The 18139-nt window shown below is 39.6% G+C and overlaps 1 protein-coding gene across 1 annotated transcript; it reads left to right on the top strand.

The window, feature by feature from the left end:
* The first annotated feature begins 4825 nt into the window (after nt 1–4825).
* Nucleotides 4826–10268, top strand: LOC138604522 (transcobalamin-1-like). The gene is made up of 5 exons (XM_069676454.1): nt 4826–4890; nt 5341–5412; nt 5691–5832; nt 9647–9783; nt 9868–10268. Exons 2-5 carry the CDS (start codon nt 5346–5348, stop codon nt 9927–9929), a joined length of 408 nt encoding a protein of 135 aa, XP_069532555.1. The 5' UTR covers nt 4826–4890; nt 5341–5345; the 3' UTR covers nt 9930–10268.
* Nucleotides 10269–18139: the final 7871 nt, after the last annotated feature.

The following is an 18139-nucleotide window of genomic DNA, read 5'->3' as shown; positions in this document are numbered from 1 at the left end:
ATCGGCTTTTATAAGCAAACCTGACCCCCACCTATACGTTGTTTACGTAACACAAGGAAGCTAACAGAAAAATAGTTTCATCCTTGAGAGGGGGGGTTTTAATTTGCATTGACTCGCTGCGAACGTTTTGATTTTGGTCAAAGACATCCTGGTTTGGGGGAAACATGGAAGGAATAAAGGCATGCACTCAAGGAAGTGGTACAAAGTAGTTAGTATGTGGGTCTTTGAGTAGTTGACAGTTGGTGCTTTCCCTGACTAGCAGAACATGTTCACATCATAGTTTCACTTTTAACTCATATCCTTGACACTTCTTCACTGGGGTTGGGCATCAAGAACCAGTTCTAAAGGTTCCAACATTCAGATTCTGAAGGAATCATAAAGAAATTTTAATTTTGATTCTGCTCAACGATTCCTAAAAAAAATGTAACTGCGGCTGGTTTCAGGACCTTGCCAGACCTGACCTTTCAGGGCCTGGCTATCTGTCTACACGGCTGTGCCTCGTTGGACGATTCGGCTGTGCAAAGCGACTGTTTTTGTTTTGTGGGAAGATCAATAGCGAGCATGAGTCTGGGTACAGCCGTGTGCCATCAGTGAATGCAGAAAGCGCTTAAAATCTTGTTAGAAAAAAATGACAGGTCAGCACAGTGCCACACCTGTGCCAAACTTATTTCGTCCAAGGGAGGATGCATTTACCGTCATAGCAAAACACCATATACTAATTAATGAGTGTACCATGTTTGATGTGTTGCGGCGGTCTCCCATTTCCACATGCCTCGTCCTCCTCAGTCAACCCTCAGCCAACAGCCAGCACCTCGTCGCAATTATGTAAGTGAAAATTAAATAATCGTATTCTTAACAGAGGGAGCGCAAACCAGCTACACGTGATTTAACTGCTATAAATGGAATTTCTTTTTTTCTTTTTTTTTTACATTGAAGCAAATCAAGTGAAACACTGAAGGTCAGGTCTGGCCAGGTCCTGAAACTAGGGGTAGTCAAATATTTTTTCGGAATCGTTAAAGGTAAAATAAGTAGGATTTTCCTTGAAATATAAAATAAAGACTTTTACAAATATAATATAAATCATCACTTATGGGCCTCTATATGTGTGTTGGTAAGTGTGTGTGCAGACACTTGTGAGACCCTTCCCTCTGCATCTATTCTGATGTTTTGCTTTGCACAGGACGTTTTCAGGAGGGGCGCTGTTGAGGTTCCCTGAGCCAATCACAGCGTACAGGTGAGTGTGGGAGTGGTTCAGATTAGCAACTGGGCCCCATTCAGACCGGCAGAGGTGGCCTTCTTTCTGTTAGACAGGTAGGTGCCTCAAACAGGGTAGGCCAAGCTAACCGGCGGTTAGCATGCCAGCGCAAAGCTAACCGGCCGTTAGCATGGCAGCGCAAAGCTAACCGGCCGTTAGCATGCCAGTGCAACGGTAACTGGTGCAAAGTTTACCGTGATGCTGTCGGTGTTAGCTTAGCGGGGTAGGCGTGTTCTCGTACGAGAGAGGGAGAGTGAGCTTCTGGTGACGAAGAGCCCAGGAGGAGGGGCCCAGTTTGAATGTGTTGTTGACAAAATGCAACAATAAACCCTACTTATTATACCTTTAAGCAGAATCAAAATTAAAATTTCTTTATGATTCCTTCAGAATCTGAATGTTGGAACCTTTAGAACTGGTTCTTGATGCCCAACCCCAGTGAAGAAGTGTCAAGGATATGAGTTAAAAGTGAAACTATGATGTGAACATGTTCTGCTAGTCAGGGAAAGCACCAACTGTCAACTACTCAAAGACCCACATACTAACTACTTTGTACCACTTCCTTGAGTGCATGCCTTTATTCCTTCCATGTTTCCCCCAAACCAGGATGTCTTTGACCAAAATCAAAACGTTCGCAGCGAGTCAATGCAAATTAAAACCCCCCCTCTCAAGGATGAAACTATTTTTCTGTTAGCTTCCTTGTGTTACGTAAACAACGTATAGGTGGGGGTCAGGTTTGCTTATAAAAGCCGATGCATGAAAGCGACATGTACCAGCTCCGATCTCGATCGCTCAGCACAACAACAAGACAACAATGGCTTCAGGTGAGGCAAATGTTACTGCTCCAAATGTTTAGCCATGCAATATCAGATATTTATGGAGAAATAACTGACATGAATTTCTGTTTTTTGTCCTACAGATAAAACGTCTCTTCCAATCACCTTCTCACTGACTGTGAGGAACAAGGTGGAGGATCTGCCTGATAAAGTGTACAGTGTGCACACAGCAAGCGGGCAGACCCTCCTTCAGGCGCTGAAACATTTTGAGAAAACCAACACTACCTTTAAGTGAGTAAAACATGTTTGTAATCCTTCGATGCATGTGAATATTTTTACATTTTAAGATCCATTAAATCAAATCAATAAATCAGGTTTAGAGACGTAATTATCTCAGCTGTTTATAGAACTTCATTCGGTTTCAGAGAAATCCACCACGTTATTGTAGCTGAGTACTGATTATTTACATTTCACATGAGTTAAAATGAAGTCTGTTTTATAAATGTGATTTCAGCTCAGAGCATTAAATGTTTACCTGCAAACAATGAGACTTTCATGCATGTCAGCAACACGTCTGCAGCTTTTCTCACTCTGTTCTGTCTTTGCAGTTTTGAAACCCAGAAAGTCCCGAGCAGCGGCCCATACGTGGTGGCAGTGATGGGGCAGAGAAAAGGATCCAACAAGTTCTGGTCAACGCTTCTGTACAATCCTGTGAACTGTGACGTCACTCCGATCAGTGAGTTAAAAATAAGATTTTATCCTACAGAGAAAAAACTGTAAAACAACCGAGTCTGTGCTGCTCTGAAGGCAAAAATACTCTGAGCTGGAGCAACAGCTCATTGTGCAGAGCAGAACCAAAGTGATGCAGGTATAACGTAGAAGATGATGTAGAACTAGCTACTAGGTAAGCTAGTGAACCTTGTGGGTTAAACTGTACGGTCACAGAGCAGTCGACCAGCGCTCGCTTTCTCCTTGTGTTACTTGACTGTTTTTTAATTCACATCAGGCTAAAAGTGTAGAATTGGTTCTGCTGTTCTTTCGTACACAGCCCCCCATTTGAGCTGCAATAATCAATATTATTATAAAAGCTATGGATCTGTGTTGAGTAAGGGTATGCTAACAGTCTGACTGTTTCTGACAGTATAAAGATTCAGATCATACAATAATGTTTTACAAAGTGCAACATTTTCCTCCTCAATATCCCTGATAAGTTAAAATCATTACGGAGATGTTTCTTGTTTTTGTATCTTCTGATTTGTGTTTTTATTTACGTCCACAGACTTTGACTACAAGGTTGGCAGCGGTAACAGCGTGTTCCTGCTGTACTCTAACTTCTGAGATGCAGTATGAAAATCATCTCACTGCCTGCATCCTCAACAATCGGCTCTCTGTGTTTCCTCCTACTTTAAATTGCAAAATACATCAATAAAAATCCTAATCTGTACTTTCTGTCACTGTTTAAATTAGATGAAAACAAGAATGAGAGGTGCAACCAGGTGAAGAAATAAATGATAACGCATTTTTCTGTCTCATTTGTTGTCGTCTCTTTACCTCACTCACTCAGATCATAAAACAAGGAGAGTGTTAATCCTTGCAGCCGTGCGCTTGATGAATTCATCTGCTTTAACATCCCGGTTCCTCCTTAATGACACATTCTACTGACAGTTCAATAAAGCAACCTGGTTCAGTCTTTGCCCTATTGAGGACCGCAGATGAAAATGACCTTTCTGAACTGCAGGATGTTACACAGTGTTACGACCTCACCAAAGGCTCCAAATCGAAGAGGCCAAACATAATCACAAGAAACCCACAAAACAACCCATTTCAGAAACAAAGCTAACCAAGTACTGATGGGCCGGCCAAACCAAACAAAAGCAGGTAGGCACACAGACAAAGGGCCGTAGGATCTGGTGCCTTTCCTTCTTCCCAAACAACCTAACCAAAACTAAACCCTAGTAAAGAAATAAAAACGAAAACTAGACTACCGGTCCCATCAGAAAATAAAGAATGCACAAGGCAAAACCCAAATTTACCAAGTAGTAGCTCCAGCCACTTCTCCTGCTGCTGCTGTGAAGCCAACAAGAGAGAGTGTAGTGTTTTCCGCCCCCCCAAATCAGGTGGATCACCAACACCTGAGAGAGATAACAGGGTGAGTACAGACATTAAAACCAACAGCCAGCAGGGGGAGCGCATGTAACACACGGACAGTCAGTTTGGAGCTTTCACTCTCCCTGGTCGCCTTTCAGAAAGTCCACTACATCTTGAAAAGTTGCTCGGCAGCTGACACTCCATCAGCGGGTGCTCGGCCACCTTTATGGGTGCTCAGGCCCAGAAGCATCCATGGAATCAGCGCCTATCATCCAGACTGAAATCCACTCAGCTGCTGAACGCAGGAAGGACAACAGGCAAAAAACTGCTGACTGTGTAAATTTGGAAATTAAGTCCATAATATCACTGCTCCATCATTAGTGCATGATATATTGACTATAATAACACCCATTTATTACATTTATGACATCTCTATGACATTTGGAGTGAATACAAATAAATATAAAACTACAACCTAAAGCACTTTAAAGCTTACTTTCATATCTTATACGTACAACAAGTACAAGGCTTCAGTGCGTTAATCAGTCTCTGCTGTTGATGTCAGTAAAACGTGATGAATACATTTCATGAATACCTTCACGTCAAAAATCATCAGCAGAGCTGTTTTACCGGTGTCTCTCCCTCCTCCCTCTCACAGTCTGACCTGATTGGTCGTGTTTAGTACAATATAACCTGACCCGGAGCAGGTGAACACAGGAGGACCAGAAGCTGCTCAAAGAAGAAGGATCGGATCTCCACGAGCTTCACTTTCAGGTGTGTCAGAGGTTAGAGTGAGCAGGTGGGAGAGGCTGGAATATGATCTTGTACCATGACTTTAATTATCCTTGGTGGCGGACTTTCTGATTTATCCTGTCTTCAAAATGCTGTTTTAATAGTTTGACATTTGATGGTACTGTTGGTATAACATTTGGACATGTAGCCCGGCTTTAAGTCAACTTGTTTTTATTTAATTACTGTTTTCACACTTTATTCTAGTGGTAGTTTACAGGCTCAAAGACAGGAGATAGTTTCCAGCCAAATGATAAGAGTCCTGAAATGAATGATGAATTGAAACTAGTTTAAAACTGGTTATTAAAAACCCCATTCTGAATTTTGTGAAAAAAATTGTAAGCATATTATGTCTGTATCTTTGAACTTGAACACTAAGGTGACATGTTGCCCTGTTCTGGTTGAGTATTTGACATCTCCTGTCTGTGCTCTCAGTAAAAATGATGACTCCAGTTCTGCTCTCTGCCACCCTGCTGCTGCTGCTGCTTCCTGGAGCTCCAGCTACAAGTAAGCTACTTTATTTATTATTTTTATTGGAGTACAAAATTATCCTCAGTAAGAGCCACTTATCATATTCAAACAGCAGCCATTTTCCTCTGATATCACGCTCAGGGTGGGAAGCTCAAATGCTGTTAATATTACTACTGTAAAACTTAAGACCACAGGAAATCTGAGAAAGCAACTGAAAATATTATGGACCGTGAAATTGAGCCAGATTTTCCCCATCCATTGTTTTTCTACTTCTTATTTTATCTTCTGTAAAACTTTGACTTCCTTTATTTCAGACTCAAATCAGACTCCCATCAAAATCCTGGTGGCAAACTCTCTGGCCAACGCTCCCAACCAGACCTACAGCACCTCCTTGGCTTTCAGAGGAATCTTGCTGGGTGGCATGAGGAGACTGCAGGACTCCAACCAAGGCTTCAGGTATCAGATATTTATCAGAATCAGAATCAGGGTTTATTGCCAAGCAGGTTTGCACATACAAGGAATTTGTTTTGGTGATTTCGGTGCAGAACAATTAACACAGAACTAGAATAAAAATAAGAAAATAGAATAAGATAAAGAAAAAAGGCAATAAGAATAAAAATACTAATGTATAATACAAATATGTACAACAGGTGTAATTAAAAACTGTACAGATGTGCAGGATATTCAGCTTACAGTATAAAATTAAAGACGTTTAATGGCAGTGTACAGACAATATAAAGTCCAGTGTGCGTCAATGTAACTCATAGTCCTAATTACAGATAAAAAGTTAATCATTATCAAGAGACAGAGGTGATTCATGTTTGCTTTTTCTCTGTGTTTGGGTGTGACTCTGTTCCTTAGCAACACTTAGTCAAACTGCAGTCAAATTTGTTTCCTGCTAAACTTGAAAAAAGAATCCAACCTTGCATCACAGCCAGACAGTGACTGTCACCTTTGTTCTGCTACAAAAAAGGCATTTTAAACATTTAAAAGGAATACCTTTGAATTTTCTCATAATTGCTGTCATTGATCATTGCTATAGATATATTATCACAAACTAGGCCTGCACGACATGAGAGGCAGGTGTGTGATTACATTGTTCAATATAACAAATGAAGGGCGATAAACAAACAATTATTAAAGACTGCGTATTAGCTGTAACTCTGAGAGACTCTGACCGTGACTCTGCTGTTCTGCAGACAGACACAACACCTGTGTTGGCAACTGACACCAGTGACTCTGAGGGCAGATGATAGCTACTTGGGCTTTATCAGATCACATTATAATGGTGTGAAAGCACAGCCATTATTCCCAGCAGGGTACAATTTCCACATGCTTAGTGAGAAGGCAAGGCTTGTTTACACTGAATATAGCTGTGTCGTGCAGCTCTTCTACAAACAATAACAAATATCTGAAATACATTTATTAGAGCTGGTTTAAGTTATTGAGGAGAATCTTTATGGCTGGGTTGCACCAACAAGGATTAATTTAATCTAAGATTAGTTCTAATCAGAGTTTAGCAAAACTAGGTTTAAACTGAGTAAATCCAGATTTAGCTCTGTTGCACAGTTAAAAACTAAGTTTATTGACGTAAATCAAAATTAAACTGAGTTTAATCAATATTGAGATGCTTGCTTTCCCAGATTAAAATAAATAGATAAATAAATAAAAAGGTTAAAAAAATTAATTAATTAATTAATAAAAATAAATAGTAGTACCTGGCAAGTATAAAAGGGGGGAAACGGCTAACCTTCGGCTGCTGTATTTCTTTCACTTCTGACTGAAATTCAGCAGCATTGTAAAACTCACCTCAAAAAAAGCAGCCGTTTTAAAAGTTAAACCTCCTCAGGTGTAAGTTTAAAGTTAACACTGGATCACATTTTAAGTTTGAGTTTAGGTGCAACAGAATTAAATTAAATCTTTGTTTAGAGGAAACACTAAACTGAGGTTTAAAGACAGGTATTTAAATTTCACGTCTTAATTTTAAACTAGTTTTAAAGTGCAACAGAATTTAAAGTTATACATGATTTAAACGGGTTTAAAAGTTAATCCTTGTTGGTGCAACCCAGCCTTAGGTTCTATCTGCTGCTCTGCATCACAATATCAGCGTTTGCAACATGTCCCTCCTGAATCCAAAATAAATCCAATAAATAGTTTTCGTTATATATTTTTTCATGAATCAGATTTTGCAATGTGTTTATTGTGAATGCTCATGTTGCCATAACCATGAAATTGACATTTTTTTGCACAGCTCTAGTACAAACTATAATAAATCTATGAAATAAATTGTAAACACAGTTAAAGAGCTGGTTCGAGTTGTTGAAGAGATTCTTTATAAGCAGAATAACTACTTTAACCTGGTTTGACCGGAGTAGCAGATGACGAAAAATTACATTTTACTTAGAATAAAATGAAGATACTAATCAGACCAGCACTACATCCCTGTATTATCAATCTAGGTTTATGCCAGCTGAGTGCTAAACTTACAGCATGTGAGCAAATAAAGTCCAAAGTTAAATTCCTACCATCAACAAGGCACCACGGATGTGATGGTTATAACTACAGTGGGGCTAGTTTATTAGCAGGTGCTAATGCAAATTCTTGTCTCAATAACAACTAGTGAAAAGCGAGATTAAATGGTGACGCGTATCGTAATCTAAATACACATTACTTAATGTAATGTGTCAATGTGCGTTGGTACAATTCCAAACACGTGTTACACTAAAACAACAACAAACAACTCATGCTAGCTAGCTAGCAGCTGCCTGCTAGCTGTAGCTAACGTTAGCCCGCGGCACACAGAACATGACAGAAGCAGCTTATTTTAGCTCAAAGTGTTAACTTACGGAACTCTACAGCTCGTTCAGACAGTCCTCTTCTTCATCCTCCTCTTCGTCTCCGTTATCCTCCATGTTTGGCGTCCCGGTATCTCCACAGAGTTAGCATTAGCGTCCGTATAGCTGGAATTAGCCGTTTGTGACCGTTGCTACCTGAAGCTTCCTCTCATTCCTTCCATCCTCAGCTGATTCGCTAACACGCACTAAAGCGCGCAAACTTATTTAATTTCACTGACTCATTTAGAAACTTTTTGTAACTTCTAGTCAAGATATTTTTTTTTATAACTTATGATATTGTCCTAAATAGGAAATCACGCTTACAATGACACGGACCAACCAATGAAACAGCAACACAAGCAGCAAAGGTTCATGGTCATCATCAGTCGCGTCACTGGAACTTCATCACATAAATGACAGGATGTTTATTTTAAATATTTATTTATATATGGCCAGATCTATGTCTTTATATGTAGACTACTTATTAAACGTCTTATTCCACAAATATTTAATTGCAAAATTACTAGAGCTAGGACAATGCTTATCTCCTGATTATTATCATACCGGATTGATGAATTAATATGTTGTGCGATTCTTGAGTATTGCAAGTGTTGCCATTTTATATCTTTACAGTTATGTTTGATTTCTGAACACCACATCACGGGAAAATGTGAATTCAACATATATAAAAAGGACAAAATATGCCGATTGTAAACGTTTTCATGTCAGCGCAAAGCCAATGCTTCCCTAAAACACTGATATTTCATATAGGCTGTACACATGTAGTGATGTATGATATTGGATTTTTTTTCACCATCTGCTATGCCGATATTTTCCAACCCCTTTTGGTGATTGCCGAATTGGATACCGATATATCAGGCAGGTTTTTCTTCCACCTAATTGCAGAAAACATCTCCCCTGGTGGAATTGATATCATGCCTTCTCTTATTGTCGTGGCCCACTGGCAGATGCAGGAATAACATAATACAGTGCTTTTTAAAATGTACACATTCACTGGGAAATATAAGAAAAGTACTTAAACTTATTTACAAAATGCCATATTTATTTGTATGCAACATTTTCTCTTAAAACTGTAATATTCATACAACTTAGACGGGCTTGGATGATGAAATTTGGCCTCTCCTCGCGTTAATGTTGTAGCATTACGTCAAGCTTTTTTAGGGAATCATCGAGCATTTAGGCAGAATTAAAGCGTTGTTTTATCATCGGAAAATATCGGCAGAAGATTCAAGCCATAATCTGCAGATACCGATGACGTGCCGATAATATCGTGCATCCCTGGTGTATATATATAAATACATATTTACACAATATAATAGGTTGGAAAATGTATTTGCAGTAAATCAGTGTGAGACAGGAAGTGATGTCTAAATATGGCCTGAAGTCTTTCACAAAGCTACCTGTTGTCCTCTCAGCTTCTACTACACGGAGGATCCAAACTACGGCCCGTTCCTAGTGTGCGTGAACGGTCAGTGTGGATGTACTGCAGGACGAACCTACTGGGAGCTGCTGGTCATTAAAGAAAACAACGAACTCATAAGACCTGATGTTGGTGAGTCGCCTTTCAAGATACACTATCATGTTCTTGTTCTTGTTGTAAATAAATGTATAATGTTGTTTAATGTCCATTCTGCAGGTATTGGATGTTACATCCCGTGTGCAAATGAGACAATCATCCTGAACTATAACTCGTACTGAAGGATCAGCCGCCACAGGACGTCAAGATCAGCCACATTCAACTGTTTGATTGATTTTCTTAGATTATAAATCCACTGTTTGATCTTCAGTGAGAAATAACAGCTTAGTGATTAACAGAACTTAATGCTCTAAACGCAGAAATAAAGAAAGATTATTAACTGTACTGACGAGGAGAGGGTTGATGTGTGGTATTTTTGCTGACTGTCTCTTGGGGAACCACCTTGATCTGAAGCTTTCTTGTCCTCATTAAGACTTCTTAACACAGATTTAATACTTTAGTTAAGCTCTTGAAAATATTTCGCAGGACTCTTTCTGAATTAAACAAAATCTTTAAAGCATCACGTTTGTTTATTTGTTGTTTTTTTCTTGTTAGCCTTTTTAAAGAGCAAATTATTAAAACTCGAAGCTTATAGCATCGCTAAGGATGCAATTCCTGCAACCCGGTCTTATGGCAGCTCTTTAAATATTTACAGAATCTAGTATAATATAATATAATTGTAAGTAAATGTTTTTCTGGTAGCAGCTTGACCTTAGATATTGGAGAAACTCCTTGTTCTCACTTACAGTTTAGTCCTGAATGTGTCATAACTGATTAAATCTATTACACAGCACAATACAAGCAGCCACACAAAGGAAGGCGGTTTCTTCTTTCTGCAGGGGCCGGCACACCTTTGATAAAAAAAAATTGTGGCACACAATGAGGAAGATATCAAACTTGGCAGGTTAAACTTGAAAATACTTCCTTGTTGTAACTTACCATAAGCGGACAACGGCGCGCAAGAATGCTGCTCAACAGAGACAATATCTGGTTTGACAACGCTACGAAGATTAAAGTGGCTTTACTGTCAGAGATCTGTGACTTCCAGACGTTTCTATGTTACAAGGTTTCTCCTCCAAAGATGCTTATAAGGGCTCGAGAAAATATAAACTCAGGTAAATACGTCATATGACACAAAGTCAATTTTTTCTTAACAGATCTTTGAAAGCAAAAATCATAATAGCAAACATTTGTGATCAAGACGTTGTTTGTTTTTGTTCTGTTAAAGAAAGAATACTGTATCAAACATACTTTATTAGTATGAGAAGGGACGTAGAGAAGAATGACCACCACACATTTAAACCACCAGCTGTTTCTTTTACAGTAGTGCTGACTGCTGCTTATTCTCAAATGCAAACTAATCAAATCAACAGTTTGAGATATAGTTTATTCATATGTTTGATGTTTCACTAATGGAATACATTAATAAAACTGTGGCTCTGCTCTGCACGCTGCTGAATCTTCACCACTTTGAAAACTTCAGGATGATTTGCTCATTCGCACTGGGGATGTAACATCCAATACCTGCAGAAAAAAAAGCATAAAAGTGTCAAATAATCAGATTTTCTGTACAATAAAAACAAAGACTGATCGACTGCCAACTCACCAACATCAGGTCTTTTGATTTTGCCATCTGGAGACTTGACCAGCAGCTCCCAGTACGTGCGCTCTTTATCGTTTCTTGCCACGCCGTTCACACTCTCCAGGGACGGGCCGTAGTTTGGATCCTCCGTGTAGGTGAACCTGCAAGACAAAACACAGGAACGATGAACACACCAGATAAATGGTTTGAATGCAGGCTGCTCTCACTACCAGACATGGCAGCAATTTCATCTTGGTATTCAGCTTTTGTATATTAATTTTTTATTATTATTATTGTTGGACGTCTAAAAGAATCAGGCTAAAGGGACTGCAGATGAAAACTAGCCTTTTAGCTAACTCAGGTGCATGTACGTCTCTTTGATGTTGATTAATTCACATTGCCCCCTTTCAAAATAAAAGCAACCACAGATGCTTTTGACTCTTATCAAGACGCCATTATTCAAACATTGCTTCACTAATTCAACCATATTTCAGTGTTTTTATTGACAAAGGATAAAACACAGACATTTTGATGATGATGAAATATAAATGATACAATGGGACAAAAATGTGTGAAGAGTACAAATGAAAATATTAAAGACAAATGTAAAAAATAGGGGAAATAAAAGAAGTACAGGTGCAAATAAAGATTCAAGGAATAATGTTCCACAATGTTAAATAGCTTTTAACTTTTTTTTAGTGACTTCATTTCAGTTCTAGAAGAAAGAAAAGTCCTCAGGCCGTGATACAGAGGATTTCTGTTTCATGATAAAACTTGTAATGACGTTTAGATATTCAACAGCGCCATCATCTGGATTATCCAAGTAACTGATCATATCCGGAGCCCAAAGAAATCTGAATTTCAAGATTTCTAATCTGGTTTGTTTAGTTAAAACGGGTTCTTATATCGGGGCAGATACAACCAGCTGAAACCTGTTGAAGTTTTGATCTGGATCAAACTTCCAGAGTAAGTTATTCAAAACAGTTTTCAGGTGGATTCAGGAACAAAAAGTAATAAAACATTTAAATGAGTCAAATAATACATCATTTAAACCACGTTTTATATAATGTATGGGTTTAGTTATGTTTTTACTTGATGTGTTACAGAGATAAAGTGGATTTTATGCTCATGTTTAAGCCTTTTGAAGGATGTTCTCATCATAAACAAAAAGAATTAATATCAGGCTTTAACAAAGGAGTTTGATATCATTAAAATGGTTATAAGTTGTGGATTTTCACTCTCAGCTGATGATTGATGTTATAATCTTACTTAAAGTCTCCATTAGAGGCCATGAGTCTCTTCAGAGCGCCCAGCAGGATCCCTCTGTGAGCCACATGAGTGCTGAAGGTCACTGGAGACAAGCCCAGCAAGCTGTTCTCCACCTTCACGTCGATGGGAGCTACATTACTCTCTGAAACACACACAATCCAAAAATAAGGAAAGAATAACATTAAAGATTTATGAGTAACTCTGCAGCTTACCCTGAGTCAGAGTCCCAGGAAGCAGCAGCAGCAGCAGAGCGAGCGTCTTCATCACGGCTGTTTCACAGGAAACTTAGCTGACTTTAATCCCACGCTCGCTCTTTTATCCGAGTCCTCAGTGTTTACTCAGTGCAGCAGAGCTTCTTTGAAAACGCTGATAATGTTTGAAAGCAGCTCACAGGCACCCCGAGGTCACGGTATGAGCTGATGTTTGCACTGCTAAGTGTTTGAAACTGTACAAGGAGTAATGACACTCAAACACACTGCGTTATGTGCGTTAAAGTTACTCTTTCATCACCTCAATACTTTCGTGGTTTATGGAGGTTGCTTAAAGCTCAAATATATATATATATGTATATACTGTATATGTAACCATCAAACTGGCAGTAGCAATTTAAAAATACCTCATTTATTTCCACGAGAAGAGGCAGATAAAAACCAGAGCAGGAACAGCCTTAACAGTGGGTTTTATTTAATGCTTAAACAAAAGTAAGCTACTTGAACTTTCTAGTATCAACTTATTCTTACATGCTTTGGGGTCCAAATGACTATCAGGTGCGAGAAACGTTATAATTACTCCAGTAGATTGCAGAAAGCAGCCGCAAAAAGGGCTGTAATGTCTGCAAAGTAATCCCTGCAGTCATTCAAAATGCGTCCACTAAAAGTTCTTGTTTTCCACTGACAGGCTCAGATTATTATTCTAAGTGTCTGACAATTTTACAGAAAGGATCTTTGTTAAGGGCTAAGAGGCTGTTATGAAACCAGAAGCAGCCGTTACATCGTTCTCTTCAAAGCCACCAGACTCCATTCACAAAACTTGTAATTTAACCTTACAGAACATGGGCGCTGCTTCCACACCGCTGCCTTCATTTGGGTAGTTTTTTTGTGTTATTGTGTGTTTCACAAATATTCTGTTTGATCTAAACTAAACATTTCAAACACCAAAATCACACTATGACACCAACAAACTAACAGTTCACAGCAGAGGTGGACCAGCAACTCCTGTGTTCACGAAGGTAAAATTACTGGTTTTGTCAATGGAGTTTGGTGAATTAGAAGAGAGCCTAAAAAAATCATCTTCCTCTGTAACAAAAAGGTCTATCTCTGATGGATCCTTTCTGTAATGTTGTCACACACTTTGAATAACAATCTGAGCCTGTCAGTGGAAACTTTTAGTGGACGCACTTTACTCGGATAAATTTGCCCGAAAGATTACGCTGCGGCCATTACAGCCCATCTCACAGCTGGCAGCTGAAATTAATTATGGGAGCAATTCCAAAACTTTCTGTACCTATTAAATATGTAAACAAAAAAAGTAGTAGTATTAGGAGAAGTTAAACAGAACCCATCCATCACCAAATTCGTACTGATGCAGATATCATTAGGTAGATGTTGATATTGTGGGAATAAAACCATGTACAGTTTATGTGTCTTTAAATGTGGTTCATTGTTATTGAGGTGTTTTGCCAGCAGGTGTCTCTTTAGACCTCCAGGACATTTTATTATAACTTGAGGATATCTAAAAGACAGCACAGTTATTAATAATGCTCATCAATGCACTTCTCTTTAATGCACAATATGTAGTCTGATGAAAGCACACAGAGGAAATGTGTTGGTAGACCGGAATAAACCCGGATAGGCCTGATCTTTGTGGAGGTTATTACCACTATAATGAATGTTCTTGAATACTTACATTAACCTGAACTTGTGCCTGCTTTTCATACTCTCCAGTGGTCAATAATTAATGTAAAAATAAAGCACATTTCAAAGTTCACACCTCTTCTCCTTTTCCTATCAGCTTACCTTTGTTATGTCAACACTTCACTGTAAGATAGAGAAAGTAAACAGCACCTCATGAGCCAAAAATAGCTTATACATCAAGTACGCGGTCACGCTGACCTGCTGAGACACACTCTGTCAGTGCCGACGTGCAAGTTCATACAAATATTATGTGTTGCGGAAATCTACAGAAGCCCTAAGCGGACATGCATCCATACATTTTATTTACTCTGAGTCATTTCCAGTTGTTTCCTCGAGATCTCGACTTATTTGTCACGTTATCTAATGAAATATAACTCACAAAAAATAGCACATTCATTCTTAAGATTAAGATGTTAATTTGAGGTTATTGTTGGCAGATGTTTTTTGCCTTTTGGTTTGGTTGTGATCTTTGGAAAGTAATTCAGGACAAGATAGAGAATAATGTTGAACTATTGCTTCAAGTTAAAACTAAACAGAAGTCACAAATGGTAAATGAACATTATGATAGACTCCCAGCACCGACAGGCTGCTGGTTTAGCTCTGTCGGTAGAGCGGCCGCCCCCCGCGTAGAGGCACAGTCCTCGCCGCATCGGCTGCTGATTCGACTCCGACCTCAGCCCTTTGATGCTTGAGCTGATTGTTTCAAGGGACAAAAATGACAGACAAATTAGGTCTTCTTATTACCTGCTGTGCCGTGTCATGACCGATCACGCCTCCAGGCCACAGCGGCAGAAAACCCTCCCACGATTCACTAACAGCTGAAGAGGTTTGGTGTTGTTTTCAACTGTAACGTATTCTAGTTAGTTTGAAGTAAGGAAGAAGCAAGCACCCTGCTAGCTTGTAAACAGCTAACGTAACTGCTAATGTTTTTAGATGTCGTTGAGTTGAATCTTGTGAGCCGGACCTACGTCTTTAGATCTCTTCTGGCCACTCTGGATCAGATAAAGACCTGGACATCATGCAGGCAATGGTGGCAACGTTTAAGATTCAAACGAAAAACATTTGTGTGGTTCTGTAAAAGTTTGGCTTCATCAGGCGAGTGTAAAAAAGGTTGGGATGTGAGTCATTGTTCTCTGCCGGAAAACGGTGGATTGCTCCCTTCAAGTGGAAAGAGAGGAACTGCCTCAAGCGAAGGAGTTCAAGTATCTCGGGGTCATGTTCACGAGTGCAGGTAAAATGAAGTGTGTGAGATTGACAGACAGGTCGGTGCAGCTTCAGCAGTAATGCGGACGTTGCACTTGACTGTCATACTGAAGAAGGAGCTGAGCCTGAAGGCGTCGCTCTCAATTTACCAGTCGATCTGCGTTCAAACCCTCACATGTGGTCATGAGCTTTGGGTAGCGACTGAAAGAATGAGGTCGCGGATACAAGCGGCCAAAATGAGTTTCCTCTGCTGGACTCAGCCTAAGAGAGAGGGTAAGGAGCTCAGACATCCGGAGGGAGCTTGGAGTAGAGCTGCTACTCCTTCGCAACTAAAGGAGACTGCTGAGGTGGACATCTGATTAGGATGCCTCCTGGGCGCCTCCCTTTGGAGGTTTTCCGGACACATCCATCTGGAGGGAGAACCCGGGGTAGACCCAGAGCTCCCTGGAGGGATTATATATCCTACCTGGTCTGGGGACGCCTCTGGATCCCCCAAGAGGAGCTGGAAAATGTTAGGAGAGGGACGTCTGGGCTAACTTACGTAGCCTGCTGCCACCGCGACCTGACCCCGGAAGAGTGGAAGAAAACAGACGGATGGATGGAAGTTTAACTTTCAAAATTTCCAAACAAAACTTGAATACACTCAACATTTAATACCTGAATTTATTTTTTCATGAAAACTGTATTTTACTTTGAGCCGTGCTTAAATCTTTTTGCATAATAAAAACACAAAAGTAAGAGAACAGTCACTCACGTGCAAACTAATCCACCTGTACCACCATGTTTTAAGTCAGCTTAACTTTACTGAAAGAGCTGCTAAAAACAAACCTCACCTTCTCAGGTGTGGCTGCATCAACTTTTCTTACTGACTCCAAGAATGTCCATTTGCAAACACGACTTTTCCCCTCCACTTCAAGCCCCCATTCAGAGTGGACGTCAACGTGAGTGTGGGTGTGACAGACAGACGGAGAGGGATGAGAGACAGGAGGGGAGGTGTGTGTGTGTGTGTGTGTGTGTGTGTGTGTGTGTGTGTGTGTGTGTGTGTGTGTGTGAGAGACAGTGTTCCTGTACATTGTGTGATGTCTGAACACGTCGGCTTCCTGTAGATTCAGGCTCAGAGATATGTGCTCCATATGACGAGCTCTGGCTTGTTGCTATCGTTGTCACATCCACAAAGACTCAGAGGAATTTGACAGTGTCTCAAAGTTACACAGGATGGAAAGGTGAACACGCACACACACACACACACAGGAAGAGAAGGGAGGTGTCTCTGTTATTTGAAGCTTCAACTCTATAATATGTCATTGAAGAAGGTAGTAGTTGTTATTATGTCTAAATATCCTTTGGACAGATAAACACAATAATCTGAAACAAATTACAATGATCATTTGAAGTGTCGAGACATTTATGATTCATAGAAGCACAAAGTAACAGTTAAACTGCTTTAAAATAAGAAAATACTTTGGTTACACATTTTAATTCCTTAAATCGAAGAAAAAAACATGAGAAATATAAATAAAAAGGTAAATTTGAGAACATTTAAAATGTTTTGTGATACATCTCAAAGGCAACATTAGCTTAAAATCAACCTGTTCGTGTTTAAACGTGTTTTACTTTGTTTACGTCACTCACAGTTTCTATCTTCATTTCAGGTATCCACATGTTCTGTGTTGTTTGTTTACATTGTTTCTTTTGTCCACGTCTGTACAGCACTCTGGTCTCTTCATGTCGTTTTAAATTAGTTTTAAATGTCTTTATATTTGACGTATATTCAAGTGAGGCTAACATCTGTGTCGCGGTAACGTTTCATTTGTAAACATTATTAAATACATCCTATTTTTTATTTGGCCTGTGCCTTTATTGAGTAGGACAGTAGACGGAGCTGGAAATGAAGGAAGAGAGAGTGGGGATGACACGTAGCACAGGGCCGGGAGATGAACCCGGGGCTGCTGCATCGAGGGCTTTGCCTCTTTACATGGGGAGGCGCTTAACCACTGAGTCAAACCGGCGCCCCTGTAAACATTATTAATGGAAAGACAGTTGTGATATGCATATTAATCTAATGAATAAAACAATCAATGCCCACCCTCTCTGGCAGACCAACCACTGCTGGCTGATGGAAAAAAGGTCACTAACTGGGCGCCGCTTGTCTGCCAACGTCGCCACAGACACCCAGTCCATAATAATACTATATACTGCAAATACAAAGGCTTTCATCAGTGGGCCATAGGCTCAGTCACCATTGTGTTACCTCATTTGGCGATAGTTAGTGACTTAAAGAGAAAAAAAACTTTTGAAAACTTCATACCATTGTAGTTATTTTAAGCTTTACAGATAAAAATCAAGACGTTTTAAAATGTAATTAAATTGTGTAAAAGCTTTTAACACAACAGTAAAGCCAAACTGCTCATAGGACGCCCCGTTT

This window comes from Semicossyphus pulcher, unplaced genomic scaffold, assembly GCF_022749685.1.
Source record: "Semicossyphus pulcher isolate SPU_LCO1_2020_fin unplaced genomic scaffold, fSemPul1.0.p SCAF_26, whole genome shotgun sequence".
NCBI classification, from domain to species: domain Eukaryota; kingdom Metazoa; phylum Chordata; class Actinopteri; order Labriformes; family Labridae; genus Semicossyphus; species Semicossyphus pulcher.
Note: the sequence above shows the minus strand (reverse complement) of the source record. Positions and strands in the feature narration are given on the sequence as shown.